This window comes from Martes martes, assembly GCF_963455335.1.
Source record: "Martes martes genome assembly, chromosome: 17".
Classification (NCBI taxonomy): domain Eukaryota; kingdom Metazoa; phylum Chordata; class Mammalia; order Carnivora; family Mustelidae; genus Martes; species Martes martes.
The window spans coordinates 32,241,025-32,259,949 of record NC_137905.1 but is presented as its reverse complement, the minus strand read 5'-3'; the positions used below and the strand labels follow the sequence as shown (position 1 = coordinate 32,259,949).

Below are 18,925 nucleotides of genomic sequence, written 5' to 3'. Positions count from 1 at the left end.
AAGATTTTATTTATTTGTCATAGAGAGAGAGAGAGAGAGCACACAAGCAGGCAGAGTGGCAGGCAGAGGCGGAGAGAGAAACAGGCTCTCCGCTGAGCAAGGAGCCAGATGTGGGACTCGATCCCAGGACCCTGGGATCATGACCTGAGCTGAAGGCAGTGGCTCAACTGACTGAGCCACCCAGGCGTCCTGATCCATTTTGTTTTTTAAGGTGAGTTTCCTCTTTGAGAAGATACAAACAGGAACTTACCCGGCCTGGTCTTTGTAACAGGCCCTAATGGAATAAAGCACGTACCCACTAACCTCACCAGCCCACTGCTGTGCCCGTGAATGAACATATTTGCGCATCTCTTGGACCCTCGCTCCCGCAGGAGAGCCTCACACAAATGATGCGAGAAACCATTTGGCCTGGAATGCACATATGATATCTTTCTCTTTTTGCTGGCAGCCCATTTACCCGCCTAATTATTTTTGGCAGAGGCTAATATTAAAATTCATCTGCATTCCCTCTAACAGCTGCTGATGGAGGGCTGGGGAGTCAGAAACATCCTGGCGAGCCACCCCAAGACTAAAATATTTGCAGCAGATAATCTGCACTCAGACAATTGAGAAGGGCCTGTGAAGACATTAGGGCGGGTGTCCAGATTCCAGCAAGGAGGCTCTGGCTTGTGTTAGATCTTCCGTTCTATCGACTGAGAATTATGTGGCAGGTAACTGGGCGGAGAGAACTGCCCGTCTGTGTGTTAGTCATTTCTGGTCTCAAGGGGTGGGAGGGGGACTGATAATAGTCATAATGGGATTTCAGATTTGTCCCTACTTCCTAAGTTTATGATCAACCTGGCCTTTCTGGATCATGTTAAAATATGCCAGTGTTTGCTCCTCTCATCCAGAGTTTGAATTTTAGCCTCAGCCACCCCCTTTCTCATGCCAGATCCCAATGTCAATCAAGGCAGAATTTATGGTGTGTTTGTTATGCAGCTGGCGTGGATTGGCTGCCCTGTGCCTGTGCTGTGGGTGTCCCAGGGGCGCTAGCCGGCAGGATCCCGAATCCCAGGAGACTTGCAGTCTGGCCGCCAAGGATGTGGCAGGCTCCTGGGAAGGAACGGAAGATCCCAGATGAGATTGTGCAGAATGAAATGCTGGGCCGGATGGGAAGAGACCGCACTCCACTTGCAGTAAACGGATTCATGCAAAGTAGAGAAAGGAGCTCCCCCCCATCCCCCAACCCCCACCTCAAGACACCTTTCTGCCATCTGTCCCCAAAAATGTCACTGACAATATACAAGCGTTTAAGGTCCAGCCTGTGAATGGTGCCCCCTAGGGTTGTACAGTGCATACCCTGCCTCTCAGATGACCCTAAACCCACCCCCTCACCACCCTGGGAAGAGCCCTGAGGGGCTGGTCCTGCCTGGGTGCCAGGGAGGGTGGGGCTGCGGGAAGCAGATCTGTTTTACTTTATAGCCATCTTCTCGGCTGTTGGCAGCTCGGGCTGGGTGGGCTGTGCCATCCTGCTCCCTGGGTCACTGCTATTTGCCAGGCTAAACAGGCTGGAGGAAGTGACTGGGGCTCTCCCAGCATGTGGTCCCAGATGAGCTGTTGATGCCTCCCATTGGGACTGTGGGTGCGGGGTGAGGGCTGGGAGTCCAGACCTCATGATCACCCCCAACGACCAACCTGACCATCCTCACTCAGGTCTTTCCTTGCTCCTTGGGGCTCCTCTGTACTCTCTTCTTTCCCTCTCTTCCTCCCCAGCCCCCTCTTCTTTTTAAACTGGGGGAGGGACAGGGAAGAGACTGTCTTTGATCTCAGTGGAGGAAAAAAGTCTGTTCTGTTCAGGCTTTTGGCTAACACAACAAACAGTGTTTAAAATTTAACTTTGCTTAATTAATTAGTAATTCTGTTTAATGCTGTCTGATCTCCCTCCAAAAGGTATTTTGAAGCTTGAGAAGGGAACATCAAAGGGAGCCGGGTGAAGATGGTCAAGTAATGCATTTAATCTGGCAGTTGCTGGGGGTGGAGAGATGCCAGGTTGGGAGCTAATGTGGGAGAGAGCCATCATCTGGTAAACACAGCCAGCAGGCTCCTCGCAGCCGTGGTGTGAGAAGGGACAGGGAGCAGTTTCCAAAGAGAAGGAGCTCCACACACCGCCCCCAGACTCATCGGAGCTGAGAACTGGTTTGAAGAATTCAGAGTTGACATTTTCTTTCTTCCATGCCTACTGTGTATGGTTGGGCAGGTTGTGTACTGCACAAGAGTTTCCAGTTATGCAGGTGAGCAGCTGGTGAAATCCAGCCTGCACCCTGCTTATCAGGGTACCCTGGTGGGAAGGGTACCTAAGCGCAGTTCATAAACTTTTCTATAAAGGGCCAGGAGAGTACAACTTTTAGGCTTTGTGGGCCACATAGTCTCTGTTGTGATTACCAAACTTTGCCATCGTAGAGTGAAGCAGCTATACACAGTGCATATGAACGTGACTGTGTCCCAATAAAACTTTATTTACAGAAACAGGCCATGTGGTAGGCTGGGTTTGGCTCACAGGGCATAGCTTGCCAGTCTCTGTTCTAAGTCATCTAAGGGTATGTTCCAGGCAATGGTGTGGATGTAGGATATAAAATCAGAATATGAGTCTTTGAACTTGAAGGCTTTACTTGCCTCCTCGCTCCATTCCTTCCCTTCCTTTTTCTCCTGTTCCTCCAGCTTTCCTTTCTCTTTCAAATTAGCAGCATCTCCTGTTGTTACTGTGAATGATTAAAGAATACTGAGTCCCTCTGAAATTTTGTCCCCTAGAAGATCATCTCTGGGCTGAGCAGGAGTAGGAGGGTGCGAATGGGCTCAGAATGTGCACCAAAGCCCATCTCGACAGAAATGCCGTTCTCTTTGCTGGTTGGTGGGACCTTGGCAGCCCGAAGTGGGCACTGTTTTCCCTTCCTGTGCCTGCCCGTGAGCCCAAGGATGGATGGGTGGGGGGTGGTCTGTGCTGTGCAGGGATGGCAGGACTGGGTGCTGGTTGATGTTTGTTTGAGAGGCTTCACTTGTGGGTTTGGAAACAGGGCTGAGTCCCAGCCCCTGCCTGTGGCCCTGGGCTCTCCTAGGCTTTCCCAACATCTCTGATACCTCCTCTGGCCATTGGGCGGGGAACAGCAACAGGGAGAAGGGCCTTCTTTGGTGGGGGTGGAGGGCACTGACTGTCCTTGTTCCTGGCCCCCGGGGCTCTGGGGAAGGATGGCTCCCGGTCCTACCACCCATCTGTGGCTGGCCCCATGGGTGTCCGGGGGGGGGTGGGCGTTTTGAGCTGGGATGGGATGAGGGACCCCCTTGGTGAAGAGAAGGCAATCCAGACCATGGTGGTCTTTAGAGAAGACACAGAAAAAGGGTGAGTGGTCGGTGGGGGATGCGTTTTCTACCCCGTTGGGTGAGGAGGAAGGAGGGGAGGCGGGGAGGGCCTGCACGTTGGGAGGGGTGCTCCAGAGGAGGGAGCAGGGACAGAGCTTTCTTTTCTTTGGGTTTTATCAAGTGGAACTTGAAAGGCAGTGTTGAACCTGAAGGTGGTTTTCTGATAACTTCTCTTTGAACTTGAAGTTTGGTTTCGATAAGCCTGGCTGGCTTACATCTCCAGCCAGGACCTCTGTGGAGGGAGGCTGCAGCTTTGAAGATGGAACTGGGCTTTGTTTTCCTTTCTTCTTCCCCCCACCACCCCTGCAGGGGGGCTGTGCTGGCCAGGAGAGCACCACGGTTTCTCCAATGGAGCGGAATTGGGGTGAGGGCGACCATCTGGGTCTGAGCTATCAGCTGGGACCATGGCTCCTCTCTGTCTTCGGCAAACCCAGGTTTTACTGAGCACCTGTTGCATGCAGGCGACTGTGCTAAGGAGGCACTCTCCTCATTGCCTTCCCCCCACCCCAATAACCCTGTGAGGAAGAAACCATCTCATCCCCACTTTCCCCACGAGGAGACTGAGATCCAGAGAAGCCCAGTGCCTTGCCCAATGTTGCCCAGCCCATCAGCAGGAGCAGGGTCACGATATGGGTCCGGAGTATCAGTCCTCTCAACCGGGATGCTCACGCCGAGCTCAGCTGCACCAGCCGGAGATGTTCGGGGCCCCTAGAACTGAGGGCTGGGTATGGGGAGAGACCCTGCTCCCTGACTCGCTCTGATGAGCTTCTAGACCTTCTTGCCTTCTAAATGGGAGTGGCAGTAGTGCCTACTGCCTTGGGACCTGGTACCCCATCAGGTCCCACGATGGCAGCTGCTCTGGCTCAGTGGGACTCTGGCAGATTTGGGGTGGGGGAATCAGGGTGGCCCAGGCTGCGTGCTTGGCTGTCCTTGGGTCACTGGCTCATTGCCTACCTGACTGCCCCAGGACTCAGTGTTGCACTGGACTGGCGTGCCTCCTGGCTCTGGAAGTGTTTGCTTTGGAGGAGCAGGGAGGACAGAACCTGGTTTTATCCGCTCAATCAGAAGTGGTCAGCGTCAGTCACCTTTCCCCACTCTGGGGGCCTCCGAGGAGCTGGATCTCCTTTTAGATTTGTCCTTATTAGCCTCATTCTGTGAAAGCTCTGGGACAGAGCTGGAGTCCGTGGCTGAGACAGGGTCTCCAGCTGGTTATCTGACGGCTCGAGGGAGTTGTCGCCTTGCTGTGGGGGGATCATGGGACGAGGGGGGGTCCCCTGCATCCCTCTGGGTGTACCTGGAGTGAGGAGAAAGAAGGGGTCACTCAGGTCCCGCTGGGAGGGGAGCTGAGGCTGGAGTCAGGTCAGTCTGTTACTGTCATGGCCTTCCTGTCCCCACCCATCTGGCCTGGTGACCGACCAAGCATCCGTATCTTCAGCGTCTCCCTCTCTGTCCTGTTCCCCAGCCCAGCCTGCCTGTTTGACATGATGCGTTTGTGTCCTTTTGCATTCCCAAAGCCTCCGTTTTGATAAAACTTGGCTACCAACTGTGCTGATTCCCGAGAGACTGAGAGGGGAGGGGACCTCATTGCCCTGACTGCGCCCACTCGCAGCTGCTGGGACCCTGTGTGCTGGCCCTGGGCTCTTGGCCCTAGCTTGCTGAATCTACACAAGGATCCTCCAGGGAGAGGGCTGCTCTGGTCCGGGTTGTACAGCTAGGCAAACTAGTCGAGATGTCTGGAGAAGTTACACGACTTGCCCTGGATCACACAGAGTGTTAGGAGGACCCAAGCAGAGACCATGGGTGCTTCTCAGGCTGCCTGAGGGAGGCCCCAGCTTCCCCTCAGGCCTCCTGACCAACTCCCGGCATGCCATTTGCTGGGCCCTGGCACATGGCCCCTTTGAGGAGGCCAACATGTCAGCAGGGAAGGCATTGAGACTGTGTGGAACGCGGCCGCGGTCTGCGAGCTTCCCGTCCACCTGCCTCTGGTCTGAGTGCCCTGGCCGACCGCAGGCTACTTGTCTGGGCTGTGTAGTTGGGGCAGGAAATGGCGGCCTTGAGGCGCCCTGGGGTCATCGGAGTGGCTGGCATGGGTGCACCTGGCTGGGGTCGGTGGCTCCCCTCCAGCCGCCCCGGACATTCCCCGAGGCCAGAGAGCAAAGTGATCTTGACCTTAGCGCATGGGCAGGCCAGGAAGGGGCCCAGTCCCCAGCACAAAGCCCCAGTGGGGGCGGAGGCCCCGAGGCCCAGCTGGGGACCGTCCTCACGCTGTCTCACTTGCCCTCCCCGCAGTGGCCCTGCCTCCTGAGAAGACAGACGGGCCGGCCGGCGGAGACGAGAAGGAGAAGGAGAAGGTGAGCGAGTCTTGCCCGGGCTCCAGGAAGCAGCTGAAATTTGAAGTAAGTACCCCTCCTGGCACTGGGCTCTGGAAAGAAGTGTTTCTGTCCCCTCGGCGGGGCTTTTCAAGGAGGGAAGCTGAGGCCGGTGCAGAGGCAAAGGCCTTTCACTTCCTGTGTGACCCGCTGCCCTCTGTGGGAGGTCTGTCCCTCCCCATCTGGGGCTGCCCCAGCTCCGCACAGGCCCTGGGGACTCAGCACCGCCATCCCACTGGGCTGTGGCCTGGCAGTCTGGGGGAGGACCTGAGCGGGGACCTGGGGATTGGCTGGCCCTGGTGCTGCCATTACCGTCTGAGGTGATTGCCTTCCCCTCTGGGCCTCAGTTTCCTTGTTACTGGAAGAAGCCTTTGATTCTGACTCCTGGGGCTGTTCTGGGGAACATGGCAGGGCTCTTGGGTGGACTAGATGCCAAGGCAGGAGGCTTTAGGCAGGTCTCCGGCCCTATCTGGGACTCAGTTTCCCTGTGCGGTCAACAACTAAAGGAACACGTCCTCCTCGAGCTTGCGGTCCGTCCATCCTGCCCCATCCCAGACAGTACGTTAAGCTCCTTCTGTGTATCAGGCAGGGCTGGGTGCAGGACAGTGGAACCCGGGCCTCTCGGCACGGAGCTTACTGGCTTCTCTCTGCCCTCCCTTCTCCCGTCTTCGTTCTCTGCCTCCCTCCCTGAGACCACTGAGGCAGAGCTCTAGCAGGCTGGGGTTCACATGGCCCTGCCCTCCCGGAGCACAGTGTGGTGGGGGAGGTGGGAGAGAGACCCAGACCCAGTGACTGCACAGTCGAGGATGTGATGGGGGAGTTGGGAGCATGCAGTAAGGTGGGTGCCATGGCCAGGCTGGAGGCCAGCCAGGTGATGGAGGTAGTTCTTGATGCTGTGTACTGTGGTGGCTGAAAGCAGAGGATGGGGCGAATCCCAGTCTGCATTGAACCTCTCAGTGCTGGAGTAGGAGTTGGGAGAGGTGAGGACAGGGAGCCTCTGGGATAAGGAGAGCACTTCCGACTGAGTGAACAGCAGGAGCAAAGGCCCTGAGGCCAGCCAGTGTTGCGAGCTGTGTGGGAACTAGCAGCATCATAGTGCGTAGTGATGGCAGGTGGTGGTGGGGAGATGACTCAGGACAGGGTATGACAGGGTCCCAATGGGCCCTTGAATGCAGGAGGTGAGGGAGCAGGCAACATCCCACTGGGGAGCAGGGGTTGCTAACTGCTTCCTGGAGGCCACCGGAGGCCATGTGTGTCTTCTAGGGGTGGTTGGCAGAGCTGAGGGCCAGGTGCAGCAGCAGAGGGAAGGCTCGGACTCTGAGCTCTCACTTCCCTGGAGGCCCAAGGGGGCCGATTTCTGGAAGGGCCAGGCTGACTGTCTGGGACTCATCCATGGCCCCTGAGGACGACTCACCTGAGACACCCAGGTGGTGGTGGAGGGTGGGGACTAAAGACACAGATGACAGAAGTTGGGGGGGGGAGGGCATAGTTACCAAACCCTGAGCTGTCTTTGGAGCTGCGCAGAAGAGCCAGGGAGAAGGAATCAGAGAAACACTGTGTGTGTGCGTGTGTGTGTGCGCGTGTGTGTGTGTGTGGGCAAGTGTGCGGGGTAAGCGCTGTGCTACATGAAACGGTGCCTCGCAGAGCAGAGCGGGCACTTGGCAGGTATCAGACGGGCATGTCACAACTGAGGGAAGGCTGACTTTGAACTCCGCGTGGGCCGCCCGAGGACTGCTGGAGGGAACTGGCTTCGAGCTGCAGAGGCTGGGGGCAGGGATGCCGCACTCAGGCTCATCCCTGCCAGCGTGCAGAGGCTGGGTGTCACTCCCCTCTGGGGTGCTGAGCCTGCCTTTCTGCAAAAGGAGAGGGCAACTGGGGCAAGATGTGAAACAGAATGACCTGGGAGCATCTTGGCTGGTTTTTATAGAATCTTGTGAACCTCTCTCCCCAAACAGCCAGCATTTCTCAAACTTTCTATCTGGTGTTCCACGGCCTCCTGTGTACACACTGCCAGGGACCGAGCTCATCACTTCCCAGCTCGGGTGCCTGTGGTTAGACACGTCGGGTCCTGTGAGCAGTGATCATGAAGTCATTGTGAACATTACATGCATCCTGTTACCATTACAGCGAAGACAATGGCAGCTATTATCGTTAATTGCACTTCTCTAGGTGCCAAACAGTTCCACACTTTTTCCAGGTCCCCCATTGCAGAGCCCAAGGCAAGGACTTGGCAGGTGATCCCAGGGAGCAGCAAAGGAGGGCAGCCAATACCAGTGGGTGAATGGGCGACCAGCGCCAAGGCAGCTGGGGCTCAGTCTTGCTGGGACCCCCCCTCCACTCCCCGAGAGCCATGCAGAATGTCTCATGCTGCCCCGGGCATTCAGTCCCTGGTTTTCAGGGCTTCCTTAGGCACAGAAGCTGGCTGCCGGAGGTGGGAGGTCGGGAACTGGCCTGAGAATTCGTGGTGTGGGGCCGTCCACGCTCCCAACAGGCTCGTGAGATCAGTACTGGCCTTTCCTGTAATTTACATGAGGGGAAACTTACAGAGAAGCCACAACCAGGGTCACACGGCTGTGGAGGGCCACTACCGGCGTCTCCTGGGCCTGAGCTGGAGTTTTACCCTTTGATGCTTGCTCACCCTCTCCTGCCTTCCATATCAGGTGGCCATCCTGGGCATCCAGCCATAGCTTCCCATTACTGGTCCCCGTGTCTTCCGGTAACTTCTGTCCCTTGGTCCAGTTTCCATGTCCCTGAGGCCATGAAGCCTCCTCTCAGACCCCCAGCTCACACACCCCTGGTGTTTCCTTTGCCTCCGAAGACCCAGAGGCTGTCTGGCTTGCCCGCAGGCATCTCTCCCTGGGCCAGACCAGCCCTGCCCTGCCCTGCCCTGCCCCGCCCGGCCTGGCCTCCCTGCCTGGCCCCTCAGGTCTTGTTCATTATGATCGTCCTTCACACAAGGCCTGGGGAGGGCAGTGAGGAGGCGGCTGCCCAGTGACCTGGCCTCTGGGTACTCCAGCCACACCCATGGGTTGTCTGTGTCCAGGAGCTACAATGTGATGTGTCGGTGGAAGAGGACAGCCGGCAGGAGTGGACCTTCACCCTCTACGACTTTGACAACAATGGCAAGGTCACCCGTGAGGTGAGTGCGCCTGCCAGGGCCCGCAGCCTCTGCCCACACCCTCGGGCTCTCCTGCCCTTCACCCTCCCCCTTCTCCAGGACAGCCTACCAGGTGGAGGCCAGGAGGGGTGAGGTAGGGAGGGGAGCCAGGCCGCTGGAGCTTTAGGGAGACCTGGAGGGGTGTCCCAGAGCTGCCCAGTGAGTGGGCAGCAGGGACAGAGGAAGGGGTGACCGGGATCCCTTGCGTTCAGCTGAGGCACTGCTCCCCTGGGGAAGGGGGAGGGCAGGAGTCAGGGGATTAGCCCTGAGGGCTCCCCCCCACCCACCACCGGAGGAGGACCCAAGTCCCAACAAAGTCGTGCCCTGCTGCCTCCTCTTTGGAGTCGGAGAGCTCTGGCTGGGGCAGGGGCTGTGACCACCCCAGGCCACTTCCCACTTCAGCCGGTGTGCCCAGGAGCTGGGGCCAGGCGGGCATCCAGAGGCTAGGCCGCCCTCTGCTGAGGCAGGAAGGAGCACCCCCAGCCCCCCGAGAGCACTACGCCCAGTCACAGGCCTGTTTGTCACCACCCTTCTCCCTCGGAATGCTGGCGTCTCTCCCCTCAGCCCTCCTGCCATACCTCTGTCCTCTGTGGAGCTGAGCTGAGCAAGCGTGGCGTGCAGAGCTGAGAGGGGGAGAGGCCCAGCAGGCGCAGGGCAGGAGCGCTTGGGGTGTTTAAATCACTGGAGGAGACTGGCGTGGTGGCTGTTCCCCAGGAGACCTGGCTAGGGCCAGAGCCGGCAGGGCAGGCCCTGGCTTGAGTTCCTGGGGCTCAGGGAAGCCACCAATGGGTTGGTGGAAGCAGGGGTAGGACCTGGTCTGAGCTACTGAGCTCTGCCTCCCATTTTCCCTGGGCTAGGCACCTCTTCTGCCTTCTTGCTGCTTTTCCCACCGTCCCTCTGGGACATCCTCTCCCTCCCCAGGAGACCCTGGTTTTCAGGTGGGTGTAGGGGTCTGAGAGCAGCATGGCTGCCTGCACGCCCGCCTCATGTCCCGCTCATGAGGGCATCAGGGGTGTCCCCAGAGAAGCTTTGCTGTCTTCTCTCCCTGCCTGGTTCAGAGCTACGGGTTTTTTGGGGGGGGGCTTGGTGCAGGAGTAACTGCTGGAAGGGACACCTGCATGAGGAACGGGCAACTCTTCCTCAGGCCAGGACTTAAGGAATATTTGAACAGGGTGGGGAAGCTGTGAGTGACTTTTAATCATTCAAGACTCTTGAGGATGGAAGTGACAGAATCCCAGAAAACTGCTCTCGGTTTACAAAAAAAAAAAAAAAAAAAAGGAATGTATTGTGATCCAGGGCACTGACTTCAGGCATGGCTGGATCCAGAGGCTCAGTGCCCTCAAGCCTAGCTATCTTCAAGGCTCTGTTCCCTCTGTGTTCCTCCATTGTCCGGCAGCCTTTCCCCTGGCCAGTAGCGAGGTGACGGCTGACATTTGCCTGCTGTTTGGGACTCTCAGCAACCCTCCCAACAGAAAGTTCCAGAATGGAATCTCACCAGCTCTGACCGCCTCACCTGTCATTTTTGCCATGGGTGTGCAATGCTTGGGATGGCCCTATTCTGGATCGTAGGAGTGGGCAGATGTTATCAGATGCATGAGACACAAAGACTGAAAGTGAGAGGGGGCATGTAATCAGCTCACAAAATAAAATCAAGGTACTGTTTTTAGGGGGCGGGGGAATGGGTTCTGGGCAGGCAAAGCCCTGAGAGGGGCCTGGGTATTTGGGAAGCAGTGGAAATGCCTCTTGGTTGGAGACCTTGGGGAGGCCAGGGCAGGGGGTAGTTTAGGGGAACCCTATCCCCCTCCAGCTGTGATGCTTTGTGTGAGAGGTTATGGTTTTTCTGGAGTGAGTGCTGCCTCTCCTCCCCACCCTGTTAGGAATGGCAGCTGCGGTGTAATTATCTTCCCAGGGAAACATGCTGCAGTCTGGGAGCTTGGTTAGCTGAGCTGAATGGTGGTGGCCCCAGCCGTCAGTCAAGGCCACACGGGCAGCCGGGCTGGGCTTCTCGGGGTGCAGAGGGTGGCATTGCTCTCTCTTCTGACTTGCGTGGGGGCCAAGACCCCACTGCCCCTGTGAGCCACTGCCTTCATTCCTCGCTGCTTCGGAAATGCTGACCGTAAGAGGGCTGGCCCCCCACCTCAGAGGCCTTGCAGAAACCCGAGGGCACACCCTGCCGTCTGGTTCTAGATTGGGCCTTTCTTTACCCTTGGTAATGAGAGGAAGAGCAGGGAAGTGAGGGTTCCTGAGGCGGGTGGTCCAGCCCCGCCTCAAAAAGGCCATCCCTGGATCATGTCTTCCTGCCGCGGAGGAGTGAGGGGGCTGGCTTCCAGTCCAGGGAGAACCCAGCCTCGTGCTTCCCCTTGGTCTATTTTTAGCCCCGAGGCCACTCCTCAAAGCTGGCTATAAATACCAGTCCCCTGCATGCTCCCTGGCTGTCTGCGGGCATGTTTCCGTGCGCTGGGGCAGACAGGCTCCCACCTCGCCGCAGCTACAGCCCAGAGCGGGCACCTGGGCTTACTTCCCAGCTCAGAAGAAAGTACCTGTTCATCTGTGCAATAAATATTTGCAGGCACCTACTTCTGTGTGCTGCGCCCCGTGCAGGCAAGAGCCGATTTCTCAGCTGGGATTGCCAGAGCGTGCCTGTTCCTAGACCCTGAGTCACGGCCCCCCAGCCCTGGCTTGGGATAGGACGCTGGGGGGATGATGCTGATGGACCTCACTTTTCTCATCTGTAAAATGGAGATACTGGCGCCTCGTGCGTGGGCTTCCCAAGATGGGAAGAGGGGGGAGCAAATGTGGGTGTGCAGAGTAGCTCAAGGGAAGAACCGGGGAGAAGAGCTGTCCTCTGCGGGCCTGGCCAGAGGAGCTAAGATCGCTGAGTGACTGATCTGGGTCGCAAACTGGGTCTCACACGGGCATCCTTCATGACCCCAACGGAAACCCTGAGATGTTCCGGCCCAGCCCTCCCCACGCCAGAAGGTTTTGTTAAAAATTAAGTTATCACAGACAACCGAAGTAAAAATAGATGAAGTGACTCCATCAAAATTCAAAACCAACATGCATCAAAGGACAACAGCAGAGCGGAAGGCAACCTACGGAATGGGAGAAAATATTTGCAAATCACATAGATGGTCGAAGATGAATATACGGGGCACCTGGATGGCTCAGTGGGTTAAGCCTCTGCCTTCAGCTCAGGTCATGATCCCAGGGTCCTGGGATCGAGCCCCGCATCCAGCTCTCTGCTCAGCAGGGAGCCTGCTTCCCTTCCTCTCTCTCTGCCTGCCTCTCTGCCTACTTGTGATCTCTGTCTGTCAAATAAATAAATAAAATCTTTTTTTTAAAAAGATGAATATATAGAATATAAAAAGAATTGCACGTCCGCAACGGGAAAACCAACAACCCAAATTTAAAAAATGGGCAAAGAACCGGATCATTTCGCCAAAGAAGATACACCAGTTAATGGCCAAGAAGCCCATGAAAATGGGCTCAACGGCACTCATCATCAGGAGATACAAATCAAAACTGCAGGGGATCCCACCTTATATGCGTTAAGATGGCTGTTTAAAAAAAAACCCACACAGACCGACAATGACGAGTGTCCCCGAGGCAGCGGCGACCTCAGAAGCCCTATGCGCTGTGGGCGGGAATGTCCGAAGCTGTGGCTGCCGTGGGACACAGCACGGAGGGTCCTCAGAAAGCTAAGCCCAGAATTGCCACATGATACAGCAGTCCCACTTCTGAGTCTTTACAGTAAAGCCCAAAGCAGGGTCTCAGGGAGATGTTTGAACCCCCACCCCCACAGCAGCGTTTTTTCACTAGAGCCATAAGGCAGAAGTCACCCAAGGGTCCCTCCGCAGAGGAGAGGATTAACATATACATACAATGCAGTATAATTTAGCTGTAAAAAGAAAGGAAATCCTACCAGGGGCCACAATAGGGAAGACCCTCTGGACCTCACGCTAAGGGCAACAAGCCAGCCACGGATAAGCCAATCCCGTGTGATTCCACGTCTGTGAGGTGACCGGGAAGAGTTGGATTCCTAGAGTCAGAAAGTGGCATGGCGGTCACCGGGGCTGGCGGTCACTGGGGCTGGGGAGATGGGGAAGTGGGGAGTTGTCAAAAATTAAACGGGTGTCCTGTATCAGAGATTCTGAAGATTTAGCGGAAGGTTCTGGATTTCTGGAATGAGCCTCCCTTAGCCTGCATTGCCACGGTGCCGAGTGGGGGCCACCTCTGTGGGTTCCCCACTCCGGGTCCCTCATCCTTCTACCTTTCTGGCCACGGCCGTGCTTGGAGTCCCCTCTGCCACCTCTGTCTGGACAGCTTCCGGGTGGGGAAATCGGGTGAGGGACGGCTGAGTCTGTCTGTTTATGAAGAGCCACAGGCCAGATAATTGGCCATCTGTGGGCCCAACTTATAGAGAGCAAATACCTTTCCAGAGGCTTCCTCCGTCCTTTAAAGCTGGACGCCTCCCCTTCTGAAAAACGACCTTAGCAGATGCCCAGAACAAAGGGAGACGCTCTATGATTCCTGCGTGCCTCAGTCAGAAGTCTCTGAAACGCTTCACGGAGCGTGCATTTGGATGTCTCCATCTGGCTGAGGGGCTAACTAAGGCCCAGAGAGAGGATGAGATTGGGTCAAGTTCTCACAGAATACTTTATCTTCAACAACACATCTCCTTTCCCATGTTTCATTCAGAAGGAGCTCATCAGACCCCAAGCAGGCGCTCTTGGTGTCCCTCTCCCCAGCAGCCTCCCCGACCTACCTCAGTTCACACTGACTGCTGGGGTGATCGGTGCCCACCACGAGAGCCCTTCCTGGTGGGAGCGGGCTCAGCCTTTGCAGGACATACCAGAAGTCCTGGCCATGGAGCATCAGCCCCCCAGGGTAACTCCACCAAGGAGGGATGAGACTTTTCTGAGGTGGGTTCCTCACCGTCCCTCTGAGGACCCAAGTGTGACTGAGCCCAGTGCCTGTGGCCAGACCTGCTCATCCACGTCATCTCCTGCTCCCTGCGTCCTAGGATCCCTTCCCAAGTGAACCCCTCACGTGCACGATTCTGCCTTAGACTTGACTTTGGGGAGCCAGCGGCTTTCCCTTCCTTAGGTGTCACCGGGCCCTCTGAATCCCGGGGCTGTGGGCGTACGTGGCTGAAGCCCTGGGGGACTTTCTGCTTCCCTCCCTGCAGGACATCACCAGCCTACTGCACACGATCTACGAGGTGGTCGACTCCTCCGTCAACCATTCGCCGACATCAAGCAAGACGCTGCGGGTGAAGCTCACGGTAGCACCCGACGGAAGCCAGGCCAAGAAGGGCATCCTTCTCAATCACCCCGGTGAGGGGCTGGAGGGCCGCCCAGACCACAGGGGCCAGTCCACTCCCAGCTCCCAGGAAGGATCACAGCCCCTGATCTGGGAGGAGTGGAAGGGAGTCCCGGGGGGCTTTCCCTGGGAGTGACTTCGGACAGGTGGAATTTGATCAGGTCCCTGAAAAAGCAGGATTCGGATAAGAAAGGAATTACAGGTGGGAGACCCTATGTAGGCAGAGCCCGGGCGGTGGGCTTGGACATGGCCCATGAGGAGTCTGAGGGGAGAAGGTAAGTGGCCAGGTAGCTGTGAGACCCCTCTGTGTGGTCTTGGCTTGGAGAACCCTTCCCACAGAGCCACGCTGAGCCGCTGTGGGCCAGTTGTCAAAGGCTGCATGGTGGTGGGGGGCTTAGAAAACCTCCACAGAGCCAGGAATCTGGTGGGCACAGGCATCAGCCGCTCACCTGGCTGTTTCTCGGGCGGGACTCAGACCTGCAGAGCACGAGGCCCAGAGCGGAGACCAAGCCCGCCGAGGAGCTGCGCAGCTGGGAGAAGAAGCAGCGAGCCCCACTCAGGTACAGTGGGAGTGTGTGCGGGGGCGGAGGTGGACTACAGCCCGGGGCCCTTGAGCACATATTGAGCACCGGCTGTGTACCCCCCCACCAAGGGATTTTAAGCAGGCTGCTCCCGTCTGTTTTCACTTCAGGGGGCGGTGATTTCCGAAGACAAGCTCACAAAGCAAACTCCGTTTGTAAAAAAGGACTAAATGTAGTTCCACATTCCCTCGTCCAGAACGCTTTGGGCCAGACATGTTTTGGAATTCAGCATTCGCTGGGTTTTAGAAGAGAGATTCCCAGCGCATCTCTCCTCTATTCTGTTTGGCATCTGGGCAGTACCCCGGAGTTTCGCACACTGAAATGTCTGATGGACACGTGTGAATGTCCACACAACATGTGTGAATGTCCACTCGAGGTGGTATCACACCCGTTTAGGGCAGGTCTGGCTCTCAAAAAAGTTATGAAAAATCTTCGCCTTCAGGCTTTTTGGGTTTCAGAATTGTGGCTAAGGGATCGTAGGCTGTGATTCTCTCCCACCTGTTATTTCTTTAACTGCAGGGAGGGAAGCCAGGAAGAGAGTGTGTTTAAAGAAAGGCATTGAGTAAACAGGAATATAAAGTAGGAGACGTGAGGCTGTAGGAAGCATCCTTGGCCGGAAGTCAGGGGCGGGATGGCAGAAACTGCCAGGGGAACGGAAAGGAAGTGACCGGAAGGGACCGGATTGTGACAGGCGCCCGCCCATAGGGAAAGGACAGAAGGCAGTCCCTGCAGGGGTCACAGCTTGGTGTGGGGAGGGGTGCACAGGCTAGCTGTGTTGGGGAATGGGGAGGACGAGAGGGGTGGGGCTGGCAGCTCAGAGAGCCTTGCAGGGGAGAGGCAGGGAGCCTGGACTCCCACAGAGGGAGAAAGGCGGCCTCAGGGGGCACCACTCTCCCCACCCCCTCCTGACGCACACTCCATTCTTGGCTTACAAAGCCTGCCACCCTCAGCTCCAGTGGGCGACTTCTGCTGCCCACATTCTCTGGGAACGAGCCCAGGGGTGAGGTCTCCCGTTTGCTACAGGTGCACATGGTTTGAAGCCTGACTTTGGGGCTTCCGTAAGTTTTGACCAGGTACCTCTGATGATTACTTTGCACCTGTTCAAGGACCTCTCCCGTCCTCCCGGAAGGCCCAGGGCGGCCAGCAGAGGTCTGCATTTCTGCTATCAGGGAAGGAACTAGAGGCACTGATGGCTGAGATGACCACTCCCTCCCCCTCCCACCCCGTCCAATCCCAAGACCCAGAAGGAGATGAACGAAGGGTCCAGAAGGAATTGTCCTGGTGGCTTCCCAGGACACTGTGGGGCTATCCCCCAGCCAGGGCCGGTGCCCACCCCCTCACTGGCCTTCTTGCCCTAGGTTCCAGGGTGACAGCCGTCTGGAGCAGTCTGGCTGCTACCACCATTGCGTGGATGAGAACATTGAGAGGAGAAACCACTACTTAGATCTCGCCGGGATAGAGAACTACACGTCCCAGTTTGGGCCCGGTAAGGGAGCTTGTGCACCCGGGAGGCGGGGCAAAGCGAGGGCTGGGCTGTCCATGTGGGGTGGTGTTCATTATAGCCCCCTGGGGTGGAGGAAGGTGCAGGTTTTACTGCATGGGTTAAAGAGTCTTCTTGGAGGAGACGACACTAAAACTGTTTTAAAAATGAGTACATGCCCCAAGTTGAACAAAATCAAATGGTATCTCAGGGCCTCTCATGCAATGAAAACCATTGCTCTGTGCCCACCCCAGTCACTCCCCCCACCCCCCACCCCACTTCCCTGTTCCATCAGCAAAATGCCACTCTGTCTTCATCAGCTGTTGACATCTGTTCCTCCCCTGCTGAGATAAATGAAGAGGTAGCTCACTTAATTTCACACCCCCCAACTCCCTTCTCCCCTTCCTCCTTCTACATGTAATTCCTGTGTTGGTTACCATCGTAAGTTAAGGAATATGCCTGTAGATTTCTCTTCCCATGACCTCAGACAGCAACCAGTGTCTCTCTCTCTCTCCTCTCTCTTGGAAGCAGAGTTACTTATTTTTAAGGACCCAACAAAGAAACAGAGCTTCCCCCTTCGCAGACAGCCGAGTTCCATTCCAGAGAGAGCAAGGAGCAGTCAGGGCAGGGAGGGGAGCTCTCAGAACAGTTATCAGTCCTGGAGCATGGGGGGCACAGGGGGTTTCTGGGGCACAGAGCAGCCCCAGCACACAGTAGGTGCTCATGAAATATCTGTTAAATTGGTTCCTAGGCTCCCCATCAGTGGCCCAGAAGTCAGAGCTGCCCCCCCGCACCTCCAACCCCACTCGGTCTCGCTCCCATGAGCCAGAAGCCATCCACGTCCCACACCGAAAGCCCCAAGGCGCGGACCCGGGCTCCTTCCACTTCCTTGACACCCCATTCGCCAAGGCCTCGGAGGTCCAGCAGCGGCTTCGGGGCGCCCAGGACGGGAGCAAGCACTTTGTGAGGTCCCCCAAGGCCCAGGGCAAGAGCGTGGGTGTGGGCCATGTGGCCAGAGGGGTGCGAAGCAAACCCCCTCTGGGCCCCGCCATCCCTGCGGTGTCCCCAGCTGCCCACCTGGCCGCCAGCCCATCCCTCCTCCCCACGCTGGCACCTCTTGGGCACAAGAAGCACAAGTACCGAGCCAAGGAGAGCCAGCCGGCCTGCCGGGGTCTGCAGGCGCCCCTGGCCGTGGGCGGCAGTGTCTTGGGGCGGGACCGTGCTAGGGACCTGCCCGCCGTGGTGGTGTATGAGAGCCCGGCCGGCCAGGCGGTCCAGAGACACGAACATCACCACCACCACGAACACCACCACCATTACCACCACTTTTACCAGACATAGACCCCTCCCCAGAAGACCCCACCCCGGCCATATGAAGGACCCCCCCCTTTTCCAGGCTCTCCCCAAGGCATTATTATTCTATTAATTATTGTTATTATGATGATTATTGTTATTAATAATTATTGTTACTCCACTAATATTCAGCTAGCCTCCATGTAGAAGATATATGGAAACACAGAACTAAACTTTTATTTATATGTTGTGAGGACTGCATAACTTATCCAAGAAAATGACTCTGGGTTTGCAAGTGGCCTGTTGGGGGTGGAGGCTCTCTGGGGCTCCCAAGTGGCACTTCCACACAGGGCTGGCCCATACCCTTCCCGGCTCTGGGGAGCCCTTGGCCAGAAGTGTGCCCTTCCCCAGTCTCTTCCAGGAGAACACCCTTACCTGGCCTGCTTCCAGAGACCCTCGAAATCTCCGAGAAGATAAACAGCTGCTACCTCTTAGTATTATTCTGATTTTCTTTGGCCCTTAACTGATTGTAATGTGCTACAAGGGATTTCAGCGGACCGCAGACGCGTGACCTTCCTGGCTGTTGTGTTTTTATGTCCCAACCTAGAAACCCTAGCTGTCCTTTCTGGAGTTCCCTTTCATGCCTCTCCAGTGGGATCACGTCCTCGCCCAAAACCAGTCCCATCCTTTCTGCCGCACACCATGTGGAAACACGCTTCTCCTCCTCCCTTCCCTTGTTCTCTCTTTTTTAGAAAGATACACACACACATATTTAAAGACTGCCCCTGCAACCAGCCTTCTCATTTTGGAAACCTCTGGAGAGGGAACCCAACCACAAAAACAAGCGTGGTTTTCCCAGATCGGGCGTTTGTGTGTTGTCGGTCATGGCGGAAGATGTGGAAACCTCATGTTCTCTACCGTTGGCAAATATATACATACCTACCTACATGCTTCTCTAACCGAGCTTCCTGTATCTATAGCTGGGCACTATCTGTCCGTTTCCATGTATCTTTCTATAAATATACACTCTCAGGTAAATTTTCCGGTGTGCAGAAATCAGTGGCTTGCTTCTCTAGACATGTTCTGAGCCCAGATGTCACCTTGTGTGCCTCTTGGTGGGGCCACTGTCCATCAGAGGCAAATGGTTGCTTGCCTCTCCTCGGCAGGTCCTTTTTCTGGGCTCAGGGTCTGACAGATCTGGAGAGGCCTGCTGGAGTCCAGAAGCTGGGAGGGCAGTGGCAAGAGTTGGGGCCCCAGAGCAGTGTCCTCCACGGAGCATGACTTGGTCTGATGAGAGCCTGGGGAGACTAGGAAAAGGACCCCTGTCAAC

At 56.4% G+C, this 18,925-nt stretch overlaps 1 protein-coding gene across 1 annotated transcript in view; it reads left to right on the top strand.

Moving 5' to 3' along the window:
- NKD1 (NKD inhibitor of WNT signaling pathway 1) overlaps nt 1-18,630 on the top strand; it is an 82,819-nt gene extending 64,189 nt beyond the window's left edge. Inside the window, exons 5-10 of the mRNA XM_080828663.1 lie at nt 5,683-5,789; nt 8,806-8,901; nt 14,108-14,255; nt 14,717-14,801; nt 16,181-16,308; nt 17,054-18,630. Coding sequence (XP_080684789.1) covers nt 5,683-5,789; nt 8,806-8,901; nt 14,108-14,255; nt 14,717-14,801; nt 16,181-16,308; nt 17,054-17,643 — 1,154 coding nt within the window. The 3' untranslated portion in view covers nt 17,644-18,630. The remainder of the gene's footprint in view (nt 1-5,682; nt 5,790-8,805; nt 8,902-14,107; nt 14,256-14,716; nt 14,802-16,180; nt 16,309-17,053) is intronic.
- Nucleotides 18,631-18,925: the final 295 nt, after the last annotated feature.